The sequence below is a fragment of the Fulmarus glacialis genome, unplaced genomic scaffold (assembly GCF_000690835.1).
Source record: "Fulmarus glacialis isolate BGI_N327 unplaced genomic scaffold, ASM69083v1 scaffold10967, whole genome shotgun sequence".
Taxonomy (NCBI): domain Eukaryota; kingdom Metazoa; phylum Chordata; class Aves; order Procellariiformes; family Procellariidae; genus Fulmarus; species Fulmarus glacialis.
Genome location: NW_009221456.1, coordinates 78,897 through 103,338, shown reverse-complemented (window position 1 = coordinate 103,338; position 24,442 = coordinate 78,897). Strand labels below are relative to the sequence as shown.

The 24,442-nt window shown below is 37.5% G+C and overlaps 1 protein-coding gene across 1 annotated transcript in view; it reads left to right on the top strand.

The window, feature by feature from the left end:
- LOC104079190 (collagen alpha-1(XII) chain) overlaps window positions 1-24,442 on the top strand; it is a 49,143-nt gene that overhangs the window by 17,549 nt on the left and 7,152 nt on the right. The window contains exons 19-30 of the mRNA XM_009581131.1: window positions 2,565-2,707; window positions 3,089-3,198; window positions 8,369-8,518; window positions 9,704-9,781; window positions 10,417-10,503; window positions 11,381-11,434; window positions 11,964-12,059; window positions 13,968-14,021; window positions 15,291-15,344; window positions 16,588-16,641; window positions 17,759-17,830; window positions 24,301-24,336. Of these exons, the coding sequence (XP_009579426.1) occupies window positions 2,565-2,707; window positions 3,089-3,198; window positions 8,369-8,518; window positions 9,704-9,781; window positions 10,417-10,503; window positions 11,381-11,434; window positions 11,964-12,059; window positions 13,968-14,021; window positions 15,291-15,344; window positions 16,588-16,641; window positions 17,759-17,830; window positions 24,301-24,336 (988 nt within the window). The remainder of the gene's footprint in view (window positions 1-2,564; window positions 2,708-3,088; window positions 3,199-8,368; window positions 8,519-9,703; window positions 9,782-10,416; window positions 10,504-11,380; window positions 11,435-11,963; window positions 12,060-13,967; window positions 14,022-15,290; window positions 15,345-16,587; window positions 16,642-17,758; window positions 17,831-24,300; window positions 24,337-24,442) is intronic.

The window sequence follows — 24,442 nt, the reverse complement described above, 5'->3', positions numbered from 1 at the left end:
GTGGTCTTAGAGCTTGGTTATGGAGGAGTAATATATGGTCATTCTTTCCAACATTTATTTACAAAAAAACCCCACCAAACCTGACGTAGTTAGCAGTTAGTTTTACTAACAGAAGAACAGTACCTCTCTCTTTTTCTTTTTACATTTGTTCCTCTCCCATCTATTTAAGTAAGTCTTAAAAAAGTCTTTCTGAGTCAGAGGAGATGCCTAAATATAGCCCATTATTCCTATTAAATTTAAGGAAATTTAATTTTCTTTTCATACAAGCCTTTGAAATCTTCTGCAATCCTGCCAAATTGGGTAGAGATCAGATCACAGGCACAGGAGCTGAGGTGTATGAAAAGATAATTTCTTTTTGCCAGCCTTTTCAGCTCACAATTTTAAAAGTGGAGGACTTGAGGACTTTTTGAGTTCATTGACGTGCCATTATAGCTATGGGGCTGATAGGTGTCTGACAGCCTGGATTTTTATGACCTAGGAAAGTACAGATAATCCCAGTTTTGCAACTCTCTTACATTAAGATAAACCTTGCATTTAGCAGGATAAGATGATAAAAAGACAATAAAAAGACAGACTTCCTATTTATTTCATTTTTTTTAGAATGTTGTGGTACGGTCTGTTGCCTGCTGTAAGAGGTGGAGTAGACTTGCCAGAGTATTCTGGGCGCTTATTTTTCATGAGAAGCCAGAAAATAAAACTCACTTTAGACTGAGACAGCAAAGCAATAAAAGCATCCTGATCCTGGTGGCATAGTTGTTTCCATATCTGAGATAACTTGGTATCCAAGTTATAAATAGTGTTGCTATATCTACTTTAATATTTTCCTTCTTGCACTGTGCTGTGCGGTTGTTGACTTGGTGATATGGCTATTATTGCAGAGTGTCCATAATTGTATGGGTACATAAGCTTTGCCTAAAATACAGAGCAGCTCCTCTTTTCGTTTTAAGGTTTCTATGTTTATGTTCATGAGGCCAAATCCCCTTCTCAGTTCCATTATAATGGTTAAGGAGAAGCAGAAGCTACCTCCTTTCTTACAGTTCCCTTCCTGTGTTCCCTCCCTTCCCCTTCAGAAAATGCAGGAGGCCATTTAATGCATGATTTTACTTACTTTTGGCTTTCTGCTTTTTTAATGTCTAACAGTCTGAACATCACAAATCTAAACCTCAGCCACTGGTGAATGAGGTGGAGCACAAATACATCACCAATTGCAGAGAATACGTTAAATACGTCCTTCACTGTATCTGTGCCTAAAGAGCAGAAATAGTTAAGTGCTGTTTTCTGTTGCCTGTCTAAAACAGGCCAGATGAAAAAAGCGTAAAGCTACGGTCCTTTTTTCTGTACTTATCATCAAGGAATTTAAAATATGTGTAGTTTATACAGAATCTTGCCACAAGAATACATCGACACCAAGATGACACCAAGCTGGGCGCGAGTGTTGATCTGCTCGAGGGTAGGAAGGCTCTGCAGAGGGACCTGGACAGGCTGGATCGATGGGCCGAGGCCAACTGTATGAGGTTCAACAAGGCCAAGTGCCGGGTCCTGCACTTTGGCCACAACAACCCCATGCAGCGCTACATGCTTGGGGAAGAGTGGCTGGAAAGCTGCCCAGAGGAAAAGGACCTGGGGGTGCTGGTTGACAGCCGGCTGAACATGAGCCGGCAGTGTGCCCAGGTGGCCAAGAAGGCCAATAGCATCCTGGCCTGTATCAGAAATAGCGTGGCCAGCAGGAGGAGGGAGGTGATCGTGCCCCTGTACTCGGCACTGGTGAGGCCGCACCTTGAATACTGTGTTCAGTTTTGGGCCCCTCACTACAAGGACATTGAGGTGCTGGAGCATGTCCAGAGAAGGGCAACGAAGCTGGTGAAGGGCCTGGAGCACAAGTCTTATGAGGAGCGGCTGAGGGAACTGGGACTGTTTAGCCTGGAGAAGAGGAGGCTGAGGGGAGACCTCGTTGCGCTTTACAACTACCCGGAAGTAGGTTTTAGCGAGGTGGGTGTTGGTCTCTTCTGCCAAGTAACTAGCGATAGGACGAGAGGAAATGGCCTCAAGTTGCGCCAAGGGAGGTTTAGACTGGACATTAGGAAAAACTTCTTTACTGAAAGAGTGGTCAGGCCTTGGAACAGGCTGCCCAGGGAAGTGGAGGAGTCACCATCCCTGGAAGTATTTAAAAGACATGTAGATGAGGCGCTTAGGGACATGGTTTAGTGGGCATGGTGGTGTTGGGTTGACGGTTGGACTCGATGATCTTAGAGGTCTTTTCCAACCTTAATGATTCTATGATTCTATGATCTCCAAGAGTTCTTGGTCATATTCTGGCTTCCTCCATAACCATGGTGCCAGGAGCAGTTGAAGACAGGCTGTGAGTTCATCTTAACGAATCACATAATGTTTTTTATCAAAAAGTTCCTTCTTATTTGAGAGAGTGGTTAAAATGCTCAGTTACATTAAACACTGTGGTTTCCCTTTTACTCTCATGTCTTTTCTTTGAAAAAGAGCAAATTATGAAGATCTTATTTTCCTCATGTGTTTCCATGTGAAAAAATGTCTTCATATTGTCTTAACAGGGAGATTCATCCAGAGGGATTGCCACAGGCTTACACTATCATTCTGTTATTCCGTCTTCTGCCAGAATCCCCCAATGAGCCTTTTGCAATTTGGCAGATTACAGACAGAGATTACAAACCACAAGCTGGAGTTGTGCTTGATCGTAAGGATGATTATGCTTATTGCATAGAGAATTTGTATGTTACATTACTTTGCATGCATTCTTCTCAAATATTTCCAAACCCAAAGCATTCCTCTATGGTAAAAGGATTATATATTTTTATTTTTAAGAGATTTTTTTTTTTGCTTTGTACATAAATTATTTTTGTCAGCTAAGAATAATTCAACTAAGCTACATTTCAACTTTGGTATTACTTCTAAAACCAAAGGAAAATACATCTATGTACTTGTGGGTCAGTAAGACCATCTATAATCTGTGTTTACCCAATTGAGTGGTATACTACATTTTATCTATAAGTGTATCTTAGGATAGTGGTTTCAGTAGTACATATGAAATGAAATGTATTATTTTCATTTATTGCAGCTGCCAGCAAGGTGCTGTCATTCTTTAACAAGGATATAAGGGGAGAGATTCAAACAGTAACTTTTGATAATGATGAAGTAAAGAAAATCTTTTATGGAAGCTTCCATAAGGTAAAGGATTGAAATTATGAATGTTGCTTTCTAAAGTGCTGTTCTTTGAAAGAAAAGGCAAGCAAGCAGAAGTCACTGTCAGTTATATCCGGTCTTTGTATAGTGCTGTAAGTTGACATAGGGACTTAGAGATCATGTAAAACAAGATCTCTGAAGATACAGCTCTTCTTTGGACCAATGTAAGAGATTTGTCAAGAATTTGTCAAGATTGTGTAAGTGGAGGGATATATCTGAACAAGACATCATAGCCTGATTCCTGGCACATGAAAGAGGAAGAATAAGAGATAAACTGGAAAAAAAAAGGAAAGGAAGTTGTGGTGAGAAAAGATTGGGGAGGAGTGTAATGATTTGAAATCATTCAGAGAAGAGGAAAATATAGCCACAGAAAGTAAGTAGCTATTGACTTATAGATAAAGGCATGGAACGAATTTTGGGAAGTGAATAGCATATTGAATAAGATTCATAGGTTTAACAAACATAATACATGTATATGTATATATTTTGTATGTATGAATTGGTATATTTTTGGCTTAAATTCACTGGGCCTAAAATATTGCAAAGTAACGTTAACTGAGGAAACAACAATAATGAGAGAGAGCCCACAAAAAATCGTATAATCTATTTGCAGTTTAGAATGAAACTCACATTTTTTGAATTGTCAAAATGGCTAGTGAAATCCTTAAATGTTATTGCATCTGCCTTCAATTGTGATAGTTTTTGTGCTTGCTTTTCTAATTTTGTGCACCAAATTATGAAAACTTGACCTGCCAGGCTTCCTTACCTCTAGTCATCAGGAATTGTTTGACTCAGGCTACATATATATCTAAAACACAATTTAAAAAATATTTTCTTGCTGTGTTAAGTATATATGTGTAGGGCAAGAAAACAAGTTACCATTGCAACATTTTTTGTCAACTGAAATGCACATTCTCATGTTTTCGTTTATCTGCCTTCTGTTTAGTTCAGTTTTCTTCTGATGATTAAATATGGCTGGAGTATAACATTTGTTTTCTTTATGATACCCTTTCCTGCATGACTAGTCACTACCAGCATTTCTTTGAGGATACTGATAAGAGATTGCCTTTGTCAACTTGCTGATACTGGAGGCCACATTGTTAACCTAGCTCTGCTAGGCTGAAAGCAGGGAAAGATAGCTTGTGCCAGCATTATAATGTTTTGTGACTTCATCTGTTTAAAACACGGATGACTATGAAAATCACACAGTACTATAAAAGCTATTGGTCAGAATTTGACAGAGGATGATTTCCCAAACTGCTTATATGTTATATCCAATTATTCTTGTTTTATAATTTATTTAATGGCTAATTATTTTTGCATATATGAAGAAATGTTTACGTCATTGACTTTGTAACTGATACTTATGAGTAGGCTTGGATCACACCTGCATTAGGCAGCCTCTATTTTGTCCTTTGCATTTGGCTTTTTGCCTTTCTTTTTTTTGATAGCTTAGTAGGACAACTGAATTTTAAGGAAATGTATTAATCTACTGGAGTGAGAAAAACTGTCAGTGAAGGCTAGGATAGATATTTTTTTGGTGTAAAAGTTGAGTCATCCTATCACCTAGAAGTACTATTGAGACACAGAACAGCATGTAGCATGCCTCATTTTAGATTGTAGCATGCCTCATCAGTGTTGGAGTTGAGACTTCCCTTCACATCAGTGGTGTGAAGCTTTCTCCATGCTGTACTGCCAGCAGTCTGTTTTAAGTATCTGCTGCTAATTTAATTGATGTTCAGAGTCATATTTTTCCTTGCAGTTCCTCTAAATGTGATAAAGCTGAGCAGAATTATCTGACAGCACTTAGAGTGAAGCTCTGCTCATTTATCAAAGCAAATGGGGAACAACCTGCAATCCCAGCAATACTAGCAGTTATGTATAACAGTTTATTACACATGCTGGTGAAAAACAATTACAGGGGAAATAAAAATCCAGAATTTTATATTATTTTAATAGTTAAATACACTCATATGTGTGAACAGAAGGCAATCCTAAGACGCCAAATGAAGTACAGGTAATTTGCAAATTACCTTAAAGCTCTGGAACTATGAATTCTGCTTATGAGACTATTTCTTAAGCAAAAATGTATCGGTTATTTAGTGCAGCGTGTCATTCCCCTTCTTTTTTGCCCAGAACGGAATAAAAAGTTCAGATTTTCATAGTATTTAAAGTAACTGGAGTAGCCTTGATTTAAAGAGCTGTATTTGGGATTTTTCACCATGTAACTGAGCTGACTCCTCTGGATTCTCTCCAGGACGATTACTGAGGTTGCTGTATGAGTCAGGTTAAAGATAGCATCATAAGATGCTCATGTGCTGGGAAAGCCTTATGTATCAGCCATGTTGATTAGCTCCTAATAAAGGATAGCACTAGTTTCAGCTGGATGAAGGAAGGAAAGTAAGATTAACACATTTCAAAAGGTAATTTTGCAATTTCTCCTACCATCCAGTTTCAAAGAAATGACAATTCTTTAGAATGCAAGAAGATGTCTTCCAAAATATCAAACATTTTTGTGGTTTTCATTCGATGACTTACTGGCTCATTCAGTGAAGCACAGTTAACTACACCTAACTGTGCAGGGAAATTTACTTTGGCATACTTGAACACTTTGCGTAGCATAGCTATGGTGAAAGCTGTTGAATCTGGCAAGTCCCATAGGAAAAATCCTGACTGCCTGAGACAGTCATTAAATTTATAACTGAGTGTTTTGGAGAGACAGACGACTTCTACTTTCTTATTCTTACCATACTAGACTTCCTTTTAGATTGCAGTTTTGCAGTAGTTAGCCACAGGAAATTTGATAATGAGTGTATGTCTTTCTGCTGATATACATATGGGATAATAGTTTGCTTAGCTTATGATGTGGTTCATTTAGCAGTAGATCAGAACACCATCAAACTTTATCTTAGAAGGGGTCCAGAGAGAAAGATTAAAGTATGTTTTCTTTCTTAGAACCTCAGTGCCTTTGGGCACTGGAAATAGTCAGAAGTGATGCTTTATGTTGGTGTGTTAGAAATTGAAGAGAATATTTCTGTTGAAAACAAAATATAGCAGGATTGAATACAGAGATGTTTTATTTACTATAAACACTAGATGCATACTTTTATTAGATTTATGCTTGGGCATGAGATTCAGGCTGGAATACACAGCTGGCATTAAATCAGCAGTGAGCTGAGTTAATGACTTGGGGGAGCCCTGCTTATTTTTGACTGCTGGGGTCTCTTCTTCTTTGGATAGATAGACGATGCTCAGCAGTCATTGCTGTTTGAACATTTTCAGATTGATGACCCCATTCAACATTCTGATGTAAATTCACCTCTCCTAAGTTTTGTGTGCAAATGAAAATGCAGTAACATGCATTTGCTATGCAGATGTCATTAACTTTATTTAGTTTGTTACAAATACTTAACATTCCATAGAGGGACTTGCATATTACGTACTTTTCAGAATTAGTAAATTACATCTGCGATGAGTTTAAACTGTTTGATGCATTAGTTAACCTGTAAAATTTAGTCATATAATCAAATGACTGAGTATATGATGTATAAATGATAATGAATTTAAAGTTTTGGCATGGTGCTTATTTTATTTTGTGGAAAGTTTGGTATGTAATACCAAAATATATTTTGGACACACTCAGTTATCTTTCCACTATTTTTTTATTTGGTCAATGAACAATATTGGGAATGTTAATTAAAAAAACACTTGCATACACAGCACTGAGAATTAAACTGTGATACCAACTGAATTCCAGATGACAAAAAATGAGGGCAGTTTCAATAGTCTTAATTCCAATTATATAAAGCATAAACACATAATATTTAAAGAGTTTTAGATAAGCTATGCTGATGCCTTGGAGACAACTCCACATAAGAAAATATTTAATATGGAAAAAAGAACAAATTCTCGGGAGATTGTTCAGGCACTTGTTGACTCAGGACATTTAAGGGAATCTCTGTTTCAACTTTTTGCCAATTTTTTTAAGCAGTCATCAAGTAGCAGTATGTTTCTGAAGGGTTATGTACTGTAATAACAGGAGCTTTAAAACATAAATACATTCTTCAAGGATTCTTTACTGCTGATCTTACCGTGTTGATATTTTAACACTTACATAGATGTTATAATGTTGTATATAAAATATATGCAGTATGTAAGGTATATAAAGCCACTGAAACCTTTCTGTTGCCTTAAGATGTTCTTCCATCAACTACATATTAGATGTACTAAAATGTCAGACCCTTGCTTCTTTCTTGGAGACTCCTGAATGTCTTCTGTTTTCATAGATATGTAGGAAATTCACTTGCATAATATTCACCATATGTACCATAAATTTTTGGAATGATAACCTTTACTTCAATTTTGTTTGTTCTTCTGTTTAAGGTTTACTGTGTGTTCCCCAAACACTTCATTCTCTTCTCCTGGTAAACTTGCTCTCCCTTTGTTACAGTCATTCTTTTCTCCCTCCTAAGTTTCCCTTATTTCCAATAATTAATCTCTTCCTCTTCTTCCCTGTTTCCCCTTATTTTGGCATATGTTTTTGTAGCCAAATTTCTCTCATGGAAATTTCTCTTTTGCATCTTCCATTATTTTGTCTTTTTCTGGGCAGGCTTCTCTGCTCACTTCCTGGATCTCAATGCAACTAATGCCTGTGGTTGAGTCATCTGTGGAAACTGAACCCTGGATCTTTGGATCTGAAACAATCTACTCTCTGAACTACAGACAGAGTTTATTAGCCAGTGGGCAGTCACAGACTCATAAACCTCTTGTGTGATCCCAGCCATCAGAAGAGGACAAAAAGAGCTTATATTCACTTCCTCTCAAAAATTCTTTTTATTTTTTACATTTATGCCATCTTAAAGCAATTTTAAGGCAAACTTTTTAAAATAGATCATTGTAGTTTGACTATTATATTAAATAGTACTTCTTAGCTGTGCTTGTGTATTCATCTTATTGACCTTCAACACGTTTTAAAGAGGTTACTAATATCATAGACTTTCCTTGAGTTTGAATTTTTCCACCAGTTGAAAGTAAAGCAGGATTACTAGCAAGAAAATTTAAAACAGTGTTACCTAAACAGTGAAATACAGTTAAAGTATTAAAATAAATATGCCTATGTGCCTTTTCTAAATATTACGCGAAACTTCTTTTTCAGGTCCATATTGTTGTAACTTCATCAAATGTTAAGATTTACATTGACTGCAGTGAAATACTGGAAAAACCAATTAAGGAGGCTGGGAACATCACAACTGATGGCTATGAAATACTTGGGAAACTTCTGAAGGGCGACCGGAGATCAGCAACAGTAAGCAATAAACATTAATCCATTCATTAATACAAGCCCTTGAAATTTTCTGAGGATCAAGATTAGAGATTAACGATTGCTAAGAAACCAGTATTGCACCCAAAGCCTTCATGTGTCTGTACTGCAAGACCCAATATATTTAACTGAGAAGTTTGGTCTTGATAGCTTCTCATTCTAGAATTGCAAGAACAAAAATCTAATAGCTGAAAGTTACAGTCAGGTAAATTCAAACAAGAGCAGAAATGTTTTTCTTTTAATAGGGGGAGCAGTTAGTCATTGGAATAATTTACTGTGGATTCTCTACCATTGGAAACCTTTAGATGAAGATTGTTTTGTTTTTCTAAAAGACAAACTCTAATGAACAGGTTTTAATTCTGGCAAGTCCTATGGTCTGGCTTTTACTGGGTGATCAGAACAATCCCCACTGGCTTTGTGATCTATAAGCCTATAATGAGAAAGTGGCTGCTGCTATGAAGGGCACACCAATTACCTTGATGGACTAACTATACTGAATGTGTAATCGCTGCTATTACCTGGGCTTCATATTAGAAGATATGTCTGCAATCTGACCCATGTGTGTAAACCCTAACACCTGAAGAAGATTCTTGGTGCTCACCACCAAATGTTTGGTTGTATGCATCAAAATACAGGATCGTAGCTCTTGGGGGTGAAAAAAGAGAGGAAACTGCTTTTACCATACAGTCTACCTAAGGTCCCCACTTCTGCCTTTCTGCAGAACTTTTCCCTGCTAATGTCAGTGGAAAGTTCCATACATAAATCTGAATTAATATATGACCCAATGACTACAGTCCTTAGAGCTGGTCCAAACATTTTTCAGCCAGATTTCATGTTGAAGTGCACAGGCGCTCAGCCGATGTAGAAATTCATCAGTATTATTCATTAAGTATTGCAAAATATTTCTTGAGTCACTTTATTTGGTTACCTTTTGCTCCAGAATAAGAGCAAGCATCAGTGCTAGAAGTTCTTGTAGCCTTATGTAGGCTTGGTTTTAAATTTTTTATTATTTTAAAATAATTTTTCTGTCAGTGTCAAAAAAAGAAGTGAAAGTCTGAATTATGTTAACTACGTTAGAAATAAATTGAGGACTCATTTTTAATGATAATGCCACTAGATTTCATAAAAAACTTCTCTAGTATCTTTCAAGAGTCCTCCTTTCTTTTACAGTTAGAAATCCAGAATTTTGACATTGTATGCAGTCCAGTTTGGACTAGCAGAGACAGATGCTGTGATCTTCCTTCTATGGTAAGTATAAATGAATCAGAAGCTATTCAGAAAATCGTTATTAATAGCAAATTTAACAATATCAATATTGGCCTGGTATTATACCTTGTACTGACAACACATCTAAATCACGGTTGTCAGAGCAGCCAGTGAACAACACTGCATTTCAAAGTTTTTTGTCTGAAGGAGAAAGATCATAATGTGCCAGAGTTGAATCCCTTAGGAATGGTGGAAAAAATGTCAGTTATATTTTGTATTTCGGTGATATTTAAGATCCTAGGTACTGTGAATGGAATAACTGTATTTTTTTTTTATTTAATCTGTTCTTAGATTGGCATTCAAAAAGTGACTAGTTTATTCTTTGTCAGTGCAAGCTGATTGTCTAATGGATATAAATACTAGAACAACAGAAATTGCATATGAATTTGATTTTGCCTGTGCCTTTGTTGTTAGTGTCTTGTATAGCTTGCAGAGAAAATTTGCTAAAAATATGAAAGGTCCTGTAGAAACATTTGGAAACCACTGTTTAGCTGTGAGTTTTTCTTGTACTTGAAAACAGGATAATAGAGAATCTTGTTGTTATTGTTGTAGAAAAGGATACTGTCACCAAGTACTTTTCTTTAAAAGGACAGTAATAGTTGTGATTGAATTTTCAGAGAGATGAAGCAAAATGCCCAGCTCTTCCAAATGCTTGTACTTGTACTCAAGACAGCGTGGGACCTCCAGGACCCCCTGGACCAGCTGTAAGGAACTATTCACAATAGACAGATTTTCTGATTTTTAAATTTATGGAAGTAGTTTTGTGTTCATTGTGGTTTTGTGAAACAAAGGTCAGTCAGAGAGATAGTTTCTATCAATATGTCCATAACATCATGGTAATCTGTTCCCCTTTCATCTTAGTTTAAAACACAGTTGGGCAGCTCCTACCACCTTTACTTGTTTATATAATAATCCTTTTCCCATATTTCCAGTGTGTTCACTATAAATAGCTCCTCATTGTTTGATAGGTTGAAAGAATCTGGCCCAATCTCAGCCATCTTTCACTTCATGTACAAGATATTTTTAATGGACTGTGCAAATATTTTTCCTAAATACAGAGTCAGGATTTCACTCCAAGGAAAGATTCTTTACTCTGTCAGGGAAATAAATCAGTTACTCTCTTTTTTTTTTATGTGGAGAGATAGTAATCTATGGAATGGATATGCTCCTACCAATTACTTCAAATATAAGGGAGATATACTCAGCCCAGTAGTCCTTCTACTTTGAAGGTATCAAAAATGCAGCATGAGGAATCTGGAGCCCAGTTAAGTTCTCTAGTAGTCTACTGGAGAGGTATCCAGAGATTTTGATGAATATAAATTTAAGAAGTTTATATCTGCGGAGACGAAAATGACAATAATTTTTCATGGGCTGAATTGGCAAGGCTGAAGCTGATATGGTTTACCTGAGTTTCTGAGGCATCTTTTATTCTAGAACTTTTTTTAGCATTGTGATCTGTACACTTCAAAACTTTGGGTTTCACATAAGAGTTTGATAAAGAGGATTCATAACGCACACCAGTATGATGTACCCTTGCTTTCCCTGTATGAAATACATTTTATTTCCAAATATTCAATTTAGGGTGGTCCAGGCGCTAAAGGTCCCAGAGGTGAAAGGGGTTTGACTGGATCATCGGTAAGTATCTTTCTAGAATGCATCTATAATGTTGCAACATGCTTACCTGTATGAAAATTTGTATGCTTAGTTCTATGCTGAGCTAAGAATGGAGATTAAAAATGTAATTGGAAATATGCCTATATGTTATTTATGTGCAGCCTACCTATTTGAGACTATGTATGCAGAGCCTATGTATATATGTAGCCTCAAAGGCATTGACTGCACATCAGGAAACTGCCGTACATGCATCAGAGTGTTAATACACACTCTGCAGTATTGTTGTCCTTTCTTCTGTACAGAGGAGACAGCTATACTTCTAATTAACACTGCAAGAAGTCATGTATTGGCCTGAGACTGCCAACAAGAATCAGAGAATAGCTTATGAAAGGATATGCCACTTGGATAACTGTTTCCACAGTTGTTCTGAAGTATTAAATGTGTCTCCAGGCTTCTGACTTACCCTAAGTGTCTAAACCAAAGGATTTTGCAGTTACAGATCTAAGAAAGGGTTGTCATTTACAATCTTGTTTTAATTTTCTGCTTTAAGGGGCCACCTGGTCCTCGTGGCGAGACAGGTCCTCCTGGCCCTCAAGGTCCCCCAGGTCCACAGGGCCCCAACGGGCTGTCAATCCCAGGAGAACCGGTAAGTGGTCATTCTGAGTGTGGGCACTGTGTGTGGGGTCACAGCTGTCCATGGTGGTCTTGGGAAGAGGGTGGCAGCTTTGCCCTAACATTCGTTTTTCCCTGCAATGCAGTAGTATTACGAAACAAGTCTGTTTCTGAAAAAAGTCTCTTACAATCCAACAGCACTTTCTATACTGAATGTTACGTGTGCTTATGGGACAGAGTCTAAGTGTTGTAGTGTACATTGTGCTACTCCGTTTCTTCTCTTATAGCTTTTCTGTAGAGTTGCTAGGCCTTCAAGTGTGAGGACTCAAAACCATCAAACTGTGATGCAAGAAAATTAAGCATGCGATATTACTCTGAAGCCTTTCTCACAGATTTACATGTCCAACTTCTGTTTTCTGAGCTTAAATCAGTACCTGAAAGTTCAGAGAGGCAATGGGTGCCTAGATCTAGGCATACAAAATAGACCTTCATTCCTAGGGTGCTTTCTTGGCAACAGCATGCATATTTTAGCAAGAGGCTACTTCTGATTTCATGTACATGCCTTCAAAGCCAGAGTAACTCTGATAACACTGATGAAGTTTCACCAGATTCAGGTTTTTAGAGCAGATAGCAAAGATAACCCTTTGTCTACATTCTGAATGTATTAAGACTGCTTTTGCCGTATTTTAATAAGTAATTACCCTAAAAGCAGGAATATAATTTTGATGTTTAGGAATAGCTTGAATTTTAATATAATCAGGAGCTTTTTGTATAAAGTCTTTGATTAAAATATAAAGTTTATGAAAACAAATAATAGAATTGGTGTCTGATTGCACACTGTCTCATTTTGCATTTGAAACCAGGTTAGCTTCTCAGTCTGTAATGTAATTTAGGAAATGGAAAACAAAATGTTTTTTAAGATTAGCTACACCTTCTGTTTTGTAAGGACAAAGTAGAAAGATTTTGTTAACCAGTGTAGATGCTTTTCAGTTTTTTGTTATATACTGGGAGAAGTCCTAGAGGTGCCAAACAGCAAGAAAGGCCAAACACATTCCTTTTACATGTGGAACACAATAAATACTTTTATTTGTCACATTCAGTTTGAAAACCTTTGAAGAATGAAAGCACCAACAAAACCAACATAATTCTTGGAACTTCTCATTAGTTAACAATGTTAGAGCGTGACTTTTGAGTCATGTAATTTCATTTTTCATATCAATTGCAATTCACATTGGCAGGCTATGTTTACAAATTGTTTGATTATTTGTGTGTCATCAACAGTTATTAATGTTGGATTATCACACAAGCCACTGTGGAAAATAAATATCGTATTGTCAAATTTAGCTCATGTGGGTTTAGACTGTGCATTTGTACTACAGTGCTGTAGTATATGTGGAATGCAAGCAAGTTGTGAAAGGCAATACATTGCTTCTTTATGTGCTCCTACACCTTGTGTCCTGGAAGTGTGTAATGCCTTTTAGACCATGGGTTAGAGAAAAACAGTGATACTTTAAAAAGTCTGAGCTTTTATCTTTCTTGAGTGTAGACAGCTCCATTCACCAGTTGAGAAAGATAAGGGAAATTGGGAGAAAGCATGTAACCCTCCCCTGGTTTCCTGCTTGTCTGCTTGCCTATGTTTTTAATATAATGTCAACTGGTCATCCTGCATTTGCAAATGTTTGTAAGATGATCAGTATTGCTTCAGTTAAGAGGTATATGTATGTTGGTTTATTCCATAATCATAGAATCATAGAATCACTTAGGTTGGAAAAGACTTTTAAGATCATTAAGTCCAACTGTAAATAATAATACATAGTTGGCTTATGGATTCCTTAATGTAGGTATCTGCAGGAATTATTTCATGTCCATTTACACAAATTAGTTATTTTGCTGACCTATTCCGTAATTCATAATCTCTAACAATCGTTTATGAAAATTATAGGGTCGTCAAGGAATGAAAGGTGATGCTGGCCAGCCTGGACTACCAGGGCGATCGGTAAGTTGATACTTAGAGAAGATAATGTCATTTTACACTATTCCTGATGCAGGTTGGCTGCTGGACAGCTGTCTTTGACATCACTAGGAGTCATGGGCTCTTCTCATACCTTCCTAAGCAATAGTTTGGGAAACATAATCATCTTACACTTAGGAATTTGACATGTAGGAAATAGTAAACCATTCAAAACAGCAAGAGTGAAAGAACAGCTGTAGAGAGTCAAGCCAAATGTCCATCTGGATAGTTGTGAATGCACAGGGACAGACCATTGGATTAGGAAAAGTACACTGATAAGGAAAGTACACCAGTAAAGTCTCTCAACTTCTGACCACCTGCAGTTAAATGTCTTCCTAAAATAGAGGTTGCAGAAGCTTTGCTGAACCCTTCTTCAACCATGTTGTATAATTGCTTTCTACTTTTGGAAGTCAGATGGCCTTGGGACATTAACTGTATGCTTTCTGAAAGAAGAAAGCAGTATTAAATTTCACTTACTTGCAGGTTTCTCTATTGTAAACTAGGATTAGGTTTTGAGGAGAAAAAATAAGGGTTTTTTGGATAATCAGCCAGATTTGAATAATCTAAAGTCATTGATCTGCACATGTGGTGACATTAGAATAACTAATATTCTTTGGTTACTATATTGTCCTTGATTTTACTGGGGATATGAGGACTGTATGGGAGACGCTTGTATATTTAGTTTCATATATCAGATAAGGTCAGTCATGAACCAAGGGCCTTGTATTCTTTACCTGTTTTATTAGTCCTTATAACCCCGAGTAATATACATTTGGGGAGTAGTAATGTCCTATAGAAAGCAATGATACATTTTAGTGTACAGTGAGATTAGATGGAAAAGGGGGAGGAACATAACAACATGATACAAGGCTGTTCAATATCCAATTCCTACGACAGTGGTACTGATCCTACAGAGTGTTAAAGGATTAGCTGACATCTGTAAGTCATGCTTGTAAAGGCAATAAATGAGATATATCTGTTTTATGGGAACAGTACTGAAAATTATTTTTGATTATTTTGAATTATGGGCTGGTAAGGAAATGGAAGTAAAAAGTAAAGTTAGGGTGAAGATTCTTGTATGATGTAAATGAAATAAATGGTTTCTCCTGAAGTTTTTTTTTATTTCTGTAAATACCAAAGAGCAACATTGACGACAGTTAGATATTTAAATGTGTGCATAAATACTGGGATGATTAGCATAGCAGTGATGTTTGTTCTGTCATGGATACAGTTTATAATTCCTTTTCCCTCTAGGGAACCCCAGGTTTACCTGGTCCACCTGGCCCAATGGGACCTCCAGGCGAAAGGGTAAGGTTTCCTCAGTTTGTGTTCTGAAAAGACCGAGTAATGTGCGGTTTTTTTCCCCCTTCTTTACCATATCTTTATGTTTTCAAATGCTTTTTCAAAAGGAGTCCTTTTACCAGTATCCAACCTAGAGAGGTGAAAGTGGAAGGACTGGAAAAACCTGGGGGTGAAAACCTCCCCAGATAGCCATAGGGTTGCCAGATATTTCTGTAAAAATTGCACTGGTCATTCTCCTGACAAGGTTCTCGGATGCCTGCACTCATAGAGCAGAATGTCCACTGAGCAGGGCTCTGCTGAGGTACTCAGCCCTGCTGTCTTCCACACACTGTTGCTGCTGCAGGGGATCCCTTTGAAAGTCTGCTTGTCTCAATGTCTGGGAGATGTCATATCTGTAAAGAATCTGTCTGTGCCATTCTTACTGTGAAGGTCAAGTTTGCTCCTTAACCTTTGACTATCTGGAGCTAAGAACTTTTCTTTGGGTGGGGGATTCTGAAATGTCTTCATAATGAAGGGCACGCACACAGGTATTTCATTGTGGAGTTTTTGCAATCCCTTTCTTCTAATTTGGGGTCAACTAAGCAAATCTCTTTTGTCTTCACAGTGACATATCACCTTTGAGATGACTGAAGCAATGACTTACCATTACAGTCAAAATTAATAGCTGATATATGCATTTATAGTTATCCTTTAGTGGGAGTTGATAGATGGAAATGAAAACAGATCGCCATGTGATAGGCAGTTGCCAAAGAATATACCGTGGGATTGGTGGGTCATTAGTGGGCCATGGACTGTCAATGTTAATTTGTGGATGCTATGTTAGATTGTTGAAATGGGATTTCTCAGCATCTCTTCTTGCAGGGGAAGTATCTGAGAGGGAGGTTGTTCTTCATTTAAGTAGAAGCCTCAGATTTTCCAGCTAATCTGTGAGTGGGAGAACAGCAAAAAGGGAGATCTTGCTCCTCTGGGATAGAACAACAACTCCTTTTCTTAAAAATGTTGAGAGAGACTCATTCCATCTTCAGTTAATTAACAGCAGCTGAATATCTTCTAAATTGGCTGAAGCTCATTGTTCCATAGCCTTCTCCACATTGATTGTAATAGCTATTTCTATAACTTACATTGTGGATAGGCTTTGAAATACATGTTAGTAGTAATCAGGAGTATTGCAATTACATAATCTTAAAGGCCATTTTAATCAGGCTACAATGTTAAGTTAATCTCTAATCATGCTTTTATTTTTGAATAGGGTTTCACAGGAAAAGATGGTCCCACAGGTCCCAGAGGCCCACCAGGACCAGCGGTAAATATAATTTTGTCTTTGATATACTCTGAAATAAGAGACCTGAGCCAAGAGAGAGCCACATTGACATTTTCAGTTTCTGTCAAATATGAAATGGATCTCTGTTTAATATCCTAAATGGATCTGGGAAACTCTCAGTAAAAGATGAGCAGACAGCTGTGTAAAGCATGTATTTACAAACATTCATAAGAGTGTTTTGAAACTGATTTCTGCCAGTGTAAATAAGGAAAGAACCAGTTTACCTGGTTCTTTAGGCATGATCTTTAAATGCATAGCTAGGTCTACTGAAACCAATCAGCTTATTACTTGTAGTCTGGTCAAAACAAATGCTGTTAATACAAGTTTTTCCTGACAAGAGTATTTAGGGATTATTTTTTGCTTAAAAAGTACTTCATTGTGTTTTGTGGAACCATGTTAGAAAAGGTGCTGGTTGTTAGAGAAAAACATATCATGCTGGATCAGACAGCCTGAGATAGGCAAGTTGCTGCAGCTCCTTTACCAGGTCCAACCAGTAGCGAGGCGGAAGATGTATTCCCAGTAGGCACACATACTCAGACCACACATTTACACCATGTATATTTATACAGACAGGAGTCGCTAGGGCAGGGTATCATTTGGGCTGCCTCCGCTCCCCCATGATTGTCTTTCTTATGCTCCTTTGTGGGTGTGCAGGTGGGCTTTTATCACATAACCTAACACTGGTCTTTTATTTGTTCATATTTATCTAGTATCACTAGAATGACTTTTATGGACTTCTTGTGTGGACTTTTTCATGGATCACAGACCTGCTAGATGAAGTTAGAAGGCCAAACTGTCTTGTATTCCTTTAGGAATCTGTCATTAAGAGCGATATCAAAAACATATAGACACTCTCTGCATCTTTAGATTCATAAATGCCTGTTAAACTGTGGTGTTATGTAAAAGGACACATTTCGATGAAAAAACAACCTGTTTTTTCCGGAAGAAAGTTTTCAAGCCTGATATGTACCTAACAGAAACGAAACCTGATAGGAGCCATTTTCAGTATTGCTTTGCACTCAATACAATAACACATTTCTTATTAGCACTTAGGCCGTTGTGGATTTCCACAATTCACTTTACATGTCTTTTGCTGTAGGGTGCCCCAGGAGTTCCAGGAGTTGCTGGCCCAAGTGGAAAACCAGGGAAGCCAGGAGATCGTGGGACACCAGTAAGATAATAATACACTTACAGTATCAAATTTAAAATTACAGTCTGTTGATGAATATGAGACTTCTCCTTGCTTTAAATACTTGTCTTGCACTTATGACAGTGGTTAATACAGTGGAACTGACCTAAGACCGCAAGCCTTTTTTCAAACAATTTTATTTTTACAGTATGTCATTTTGCTGAGTTTAATAGTTGGGGCTGGAAATTGTGGTCTCTGGTTTCCACGAAAAAGATCATAGGCTATTATATGCCAAGATATATATTCCTACACTGTATAAGCATGAAGAACTGGGTCAGCAAAATGGCTGGAAAGTCTTTATATTTGTGTATGTGCGTGTGTAGTAAAAAAGTGGTATGTTGCTGAAGATGGACAATCTTTGATAATATTACATAATCACTTCTGTTTTGCAAACGTTTTGTGCTTTTTACAATGTGATTTCAAAATTATTTGAGGGTGGTTTCTGTGGGTTCTATTCAAACCTTTAAAGTTAAAATGCATAAATAGGGAGAAAGAGCAGGAGGTGCTGCCTTCCACCAACACTTTCAGGAGAAATTTGAATTGATTCATGTATAGGATCTCTGAGAAATTATGTTTGAGTCAGGAGTGGAGACAGTAATTGAAATGGGAAGTCATTCATTACTTGTACTTTAATGTCTGGCAATCAGCCAGAATTTTCAATGCTACTTCAATGTCACTGTATATACAACAGCTGGATAATTTGGAAGAATATATAGTAGGCTGAACAGCTTGATGGTTGTGAAGTGGAAGTTCCCAAGAGCACCTGGAAGCTGGGTCATTTTCTCATACACATGTTGAATTCAGTCTGCATTTGCCAGCCTATAAATCCTATTTCTCCTTGCAGTAGAGGACATTGAGTGTCTTAGGAAATAACTGAAGGTTTCCTGCCTTTAGACATACATTGCTAATGTGATATTCCTGCCAGGTCATATGCTTGATAGACATAGCCAGGGCACAAGGTGCTGTGGTTTGTTCACAAGTGAGCTTCAAACTACCAGGTGTGTCCGAGTTTTCCTTCACCTGGAACACTGGAGAGCTGACCCAGTTCAGCAGCAAAAATCTTCTGCAGGTAAATAATGTGCATAGAAAGAAATTCGGCTACAAGCCCAGTTTCAGTGCTTTTGCAAAGCAAGGCAGTCAACTCCTGTCCAAGCACCATGTGTAAGTTCTACACTCTAATCTTAAGAGTTCCTTTCAGTTAGAAATACATTGTTTTTTCCAGTTATTGCACTTTCTTGTAACGGGACACTGTGCATCATATTTACCATTTCTTATGTTTGAATTCTGGCTTGCACTTTGCACAGATGTTTTATCAGACTCCTGGTGAACAGAACTTCAACGCTTTCCTTTGTGTCCAGTATTAGAATTGCCAAAAGTGTAGCCTAATGGCCAAATGCAACTTGCAGTGTCATGAATCATAGTTCAGGCCTGCCTGAATTTGTAACTTCCTGTGCTGGAGAAAGATAATGAGGCTTCACATTGCCTCTGGTAAATATAAGGAGTAAATAATTTTCAACCAGATCCTGCCATTTTTTTCTTCTACCTGAACAACCTGTATTGCTATGCAGCGCAAGTAAGGTGAAAGACCCCTACAAAGCAAGGAACATTACACCCCAGGCAAAGATACACAGTTACATGCAGATTACTAGGAGCCTTGGTGTTGTGAGGACATTCCCGGTGAATGCAGTCTATTGGAACTCTTTCCTGATGTGTTAAATACCACTAACGTGCTAAGCTGAGGCAGGCCACACCATGAATGTAGCTGTAAACATTTCTCTACCTCAATGTGTACTTATACTGGAACAACTTGATAGTTGAAGCGTTAACTGAATTTTCATGGAAATAGGAAATTTGACTTTATAATCTGCTTATAAGTACTTCCAAGAGAAACTTAGGTGTTTTTTCAGTGTAGTAACAGAATGACCAAAAAAGGAACAGTAAGAACACAAATGAGTCAGTAATCTATTGAGAACTGAGCACTGGCTATCCTAGAGGAGAATAAAATATCTGTCCTCTGTCTGTCTGGTCAAACAGAGAACCAGAATTTGGTAGTACTCCGTACATGTATCATAGGGTAACAACCAGCAAGGGTAAGAAAGAGTCATTAAGCTAAAAGAGGATATTAGCTCAAGAAGAAATAGATACATCTTCTATGAATAAATGTAATGGGAAGTTGAAAATCGTGGACTATCTGAGAAGAAAAGTTCCAGTACTGTTGTTTTATAGGCCTAAGAGTGAAAATGGTAATGGATGGGTAGGCAGGCTAAGTCGCCTTAAGGTAGAGCTGTCTTGTTTATAAAACAGACTCTGTGACAACAGGGTCTGACTTTGTTGATCTAGAAGGTCCCCAGGAAATAGTGCAAAGCATTCATGTTTTATATATAGTGCTATCAGACTGATGCCTCCAGCACCAAATAGACTGTGAAAACATTTAGAGGTTCCGAGCACGCAAGAGAGATGTGTTTTGTGACTTAAATGCAGTTTTTGAGCATTTTCCATTCTCTGCCATATGTTAACTGATCTTGCATCCATCTATGCAGACATCCTAGATGAAGTCTCAAAAAGATGCTGCTTTGGGAGCAGCGAACTGGCGGTTCTTGTGGGGAGCAAACATTCTTTTGGGGAAAACAATTGATTGCATTATCTTTTAAAGTAAAAATAGCAAAAACTTCCTTTGTTTTGTTCTCCTTCAGCCATAGAACTTTGCTTCATCCCCAGCCTTCATCCCACAGCTCAGAAAAATCCCACATGCAGCATAAACTAGCCTTTCCTCACAGTGACCCCAAGTGACTCCCTCATTGCAGGATATCAACAAAATGTTGATTGTCAGCAGATGCAGCATAAACTAGCCTTTCCTCACAGTGACCCCAAGTGACTCCCTCATTGCAGGATATCAACAAAACGGAATGTCAGCAGCAGCTGCTGCTTCTCAAAATGCTGGCAAGCAGTTGGCTAAATTGCACAGTTTTGTCTATTAAAAGAAAATAAACTGAAATTTAAGAAGAATATAACCAAGTGGGAGGAAGATGTAAATAGCAACTCAGTAATTGCTATTGTAATTATTTTTTGGAAATTATATTTCTAAAATATCCAGGTGGAAAATGAGCTTTGTTGGTAACATAATCGTTCAGCTGTTAATCTTCAAATTTTAAAATTAGTTTGGAACAGCTGATAGATTTCCAATCATAAGGCTGAATCAGTGTATCTTTGCAAGGTCACAAATTGAAGAATGAAGCTCATTTGATTTCAATGAATTGTAAAATTGACTGTGTATCACTTATAATTAAGGAATGGCCTTAGCATTTTTCTAGCTGGGGGACCTTTGTTGGCAACACTGTGGAGCAAGGTTGTGCTTTTGTTATCAAAGCACCTTCCTGTCTTACCAATATGGCCGGTGGCTGAAGGCAGCCTGAAGAACTTTTCTTGACCGGTCAGCAAAAATATTTCCAGAAACAGCATATAGGATTTGAACATTTTAAGTTTGCTTCATTTTTTTCTCTTCTGTGTATAGTTCTGGTGTGTGAATGCTCTAGCAAGTGAATTCATTAGAACAGGGCACTTTAAGTAATTATTAGATTATTGCCGGGATAGTGGACCAGAAATCTGATTTCTAATGCTTGCAGTTACCTAGTGAATAAACAAGAAGATGCACTGCATGATTTGCTTCCTGTCAAAACAACACGAGGTTGTACTATGAAAGCTTTAGAAAGAATGAGAATACAATGAGCAGGTATTATAAATATGTACTCAGATAATTTCAAATTAATATGCTTTCAGAAAATAGCAAAAATTGCCAAGTTTCAAACAGAAAGAGAAGCACCAAATAATTTGTTAGTATTTTTTTCCGCCAGAGTTTCATGTTATAGACTAGCACCAGTGAAAAACCTGCAATTCTATTCAATGGATATTTCAGATAAATGTGATAGTTATAACTGAGATGTTAATGTCTGTTGAATTCAGAGTCAAGTTACATCTTTTAGAGCTGCAATACATCAGCATTTACCACAATGTTAATTATTAGAGAATGACAGATAGAAATGTCATATTTTCCTGATGGCTTTAATTCTTACAGTTTATTTATGTTGTTATGGCATTTACAAGTTCATGGTCTGTTTCAGCATATGGCTGTGCTAAACTAAAACTGAAAGACAGACCTTTTCCCTGTGGACTTCACAAAGTAAGAAAAGATATAGATGAAAGTGCAGGACAGAAGGGAAAGAATATTCATCAGTTTGATGGGTATATTGTGTACATATTAGTAACTGTCTCATTGGTGGCATAATTTATTCTAGTGGCACGTTTATGGTGTCGCCTTTCTAAATCTTTCATTTGAGTCTGTGCAATTAATTTTGCATGAATGATCTGTTATGCGTGATGCAAATGTACCATATGCCAACTACTTAACTCACTGATGGATGAGCTGCCTCATATTTTCTGTGGCGTATCACGAGGTAGGTGTATGCAACACTGCTGCAGAGAAGCTCAGATAGCATACTAAGTTCACACCCCGACATACCCCATGGGAATTTGTTTGCGCAAAACCTTGGTGGAAGTCTATGAAACAGTGCCACCGCATTCAAATTGTATCTGCTGTGACCTCAGTGGAATGGTTTGTTGTCTCGTGTTGTTGAAATTAATTGTGGGTACTGTGGGAATGTTATGAAAAACAGCTGCGGCCCACACTTAGCCTTTGCTTTGTTAATGGTGATAAACAGGCTCCTTAAAGAAATACTACAATGTAAAAAGCAGTAATACTTAGCATGTATGTGTAACTGTGTGGAAAGCCATGCAGAGCAGCAGATGACCAAACCGGTCTTTCACCTTTGAAATATGCCTTACGTTCAAATAGTAATTTAGGCTGCAAGTGAAAATCTATTTGAACTCATGCTAGCCTCTTTTTGCTTAACTCACAAAGCTCCTGTGCTCTTTGGATATATTCTGGCAGGTGAATTTACAATAGATTTTTAGAAGGACTCAGCTGTGGCCTAACTCTGCATCCACTGAAGTCACCTGTGAAACTGGCCACTTCAGGAGCCATAGTTCAGGGCAAAGTTTTGTTTGTACTGCCCTGGAGTTTGGCACATGTGGCATTTGTCACAGTGAGTATTCAGGAGCATTGGAAGGGCTATTCATGACAGCTTCCTAAGCAGGTCTTGCAGTAAGTGCAGTTTTGTTTTCTTTTTTTCTTTTGTATTTTCATGTCAAAATTAAAAAAATAGTTTTAAAACACTTTGCGGATTTTTAGATTTTTCAAAGGGCAACATAGTGGCTAAAACAAATGACTGTGAATCTAATTTTCTACTTATTTTAAATGGGCATCTGCAATTTTTACTGTGGCCAAAATCATGTCAAATAGACCTAAGCAAGTTATAAACATCCTTCTGAGATCATTGCTGTCTATTTTGAAAATCTTTAAAAATCCATCATACCAAGCATTGTAATTACAACTTTTTGGAAAGTATGGTTTGGTCTCTCTTGATGCTTTGCTTTGCTAGCACTGGGATGGAAACATAAGGCTAAAATCTCAAAAAGTTGTGCGGGAGGTGCACACACGGGATTTTGTTTGCAGAGTAGATTGTACGCGCATATCTCCAGTTCAGCATTTAAGAACATCTTCAGAGTATACCTGATGTTTTTCCAGCCATAGACACACGCATATATATATAAAAATTAGAATCAGTCCTTCTGGTTGGCTTCTTACATAGTACTCTTGAAAACCAAAAAACCCACAACAACCACTAGAGTATTCAAAGGCAAATGGAAATTGCTGTTAGACAAAAGTTAGCTCTTGGCAAATGTCGATAATTATAAAGCAGCTCAAGCTAAGACTTCAGTGAGACTATTGTAAGACTAGAAATGGTTGAGAATTTGCAGGGGAGCTGTTGTTATAAACAGAATGAGCACTTAATGGCTTATTCTATTACTCTCTCTCCATCTTATGTGTCATCTCTGCATAGCGCTTCTTCGCTTAACACAGGGTCTGTTTCTTGTGGGTTCAAGGAGACAGCTGCCCTTCCTAGACATGTGTTATTCTTCCTAGCTTACCTTCTTTAATGTGAGTTGGCTTAAGACTTAAAATTAAAGAGCCTTATATAATTCACAAAAGATTATTCACCATTTACGGAAATGCGATGCTAGAAATTCAACTTTCAAATTGCCAGTGTGGTCCCAGTGTCAGGATACATCAGTTTCTTTGGCCCTAGTTTGAATTTTTCCATCAGATCTTTTTCTTCTGCATCTGTCAGTCTGTTTGGTTGTACACAAAAGATCACTGCTTGTCCAGTCTTTTCTGGCACCTGCTTTAGCATCTCTGAAATGTAAAGTTCAAGGAGGACCAGGTCTGTCTTCCTGAAGGAGTAAAAATGTTTTCTAAAATTGCATGTCTCAAACCTATAGGTGAGGTGGAATAAGATAATCCTTCAGCTGTTTTATTTTTACTGTATTTATTTTAGGGAGCACCTGGAATGAAGGGAGAAAAAGGTGACAGAGTAAGTCTGCTTTAAAGTCAGTTTTTGTCAGATTTTTTTAATTAAACACTATGTCTTTAAAAGCACAGACACTTGCTAATAAAACACTTGTTTTGGTTTTGATTCT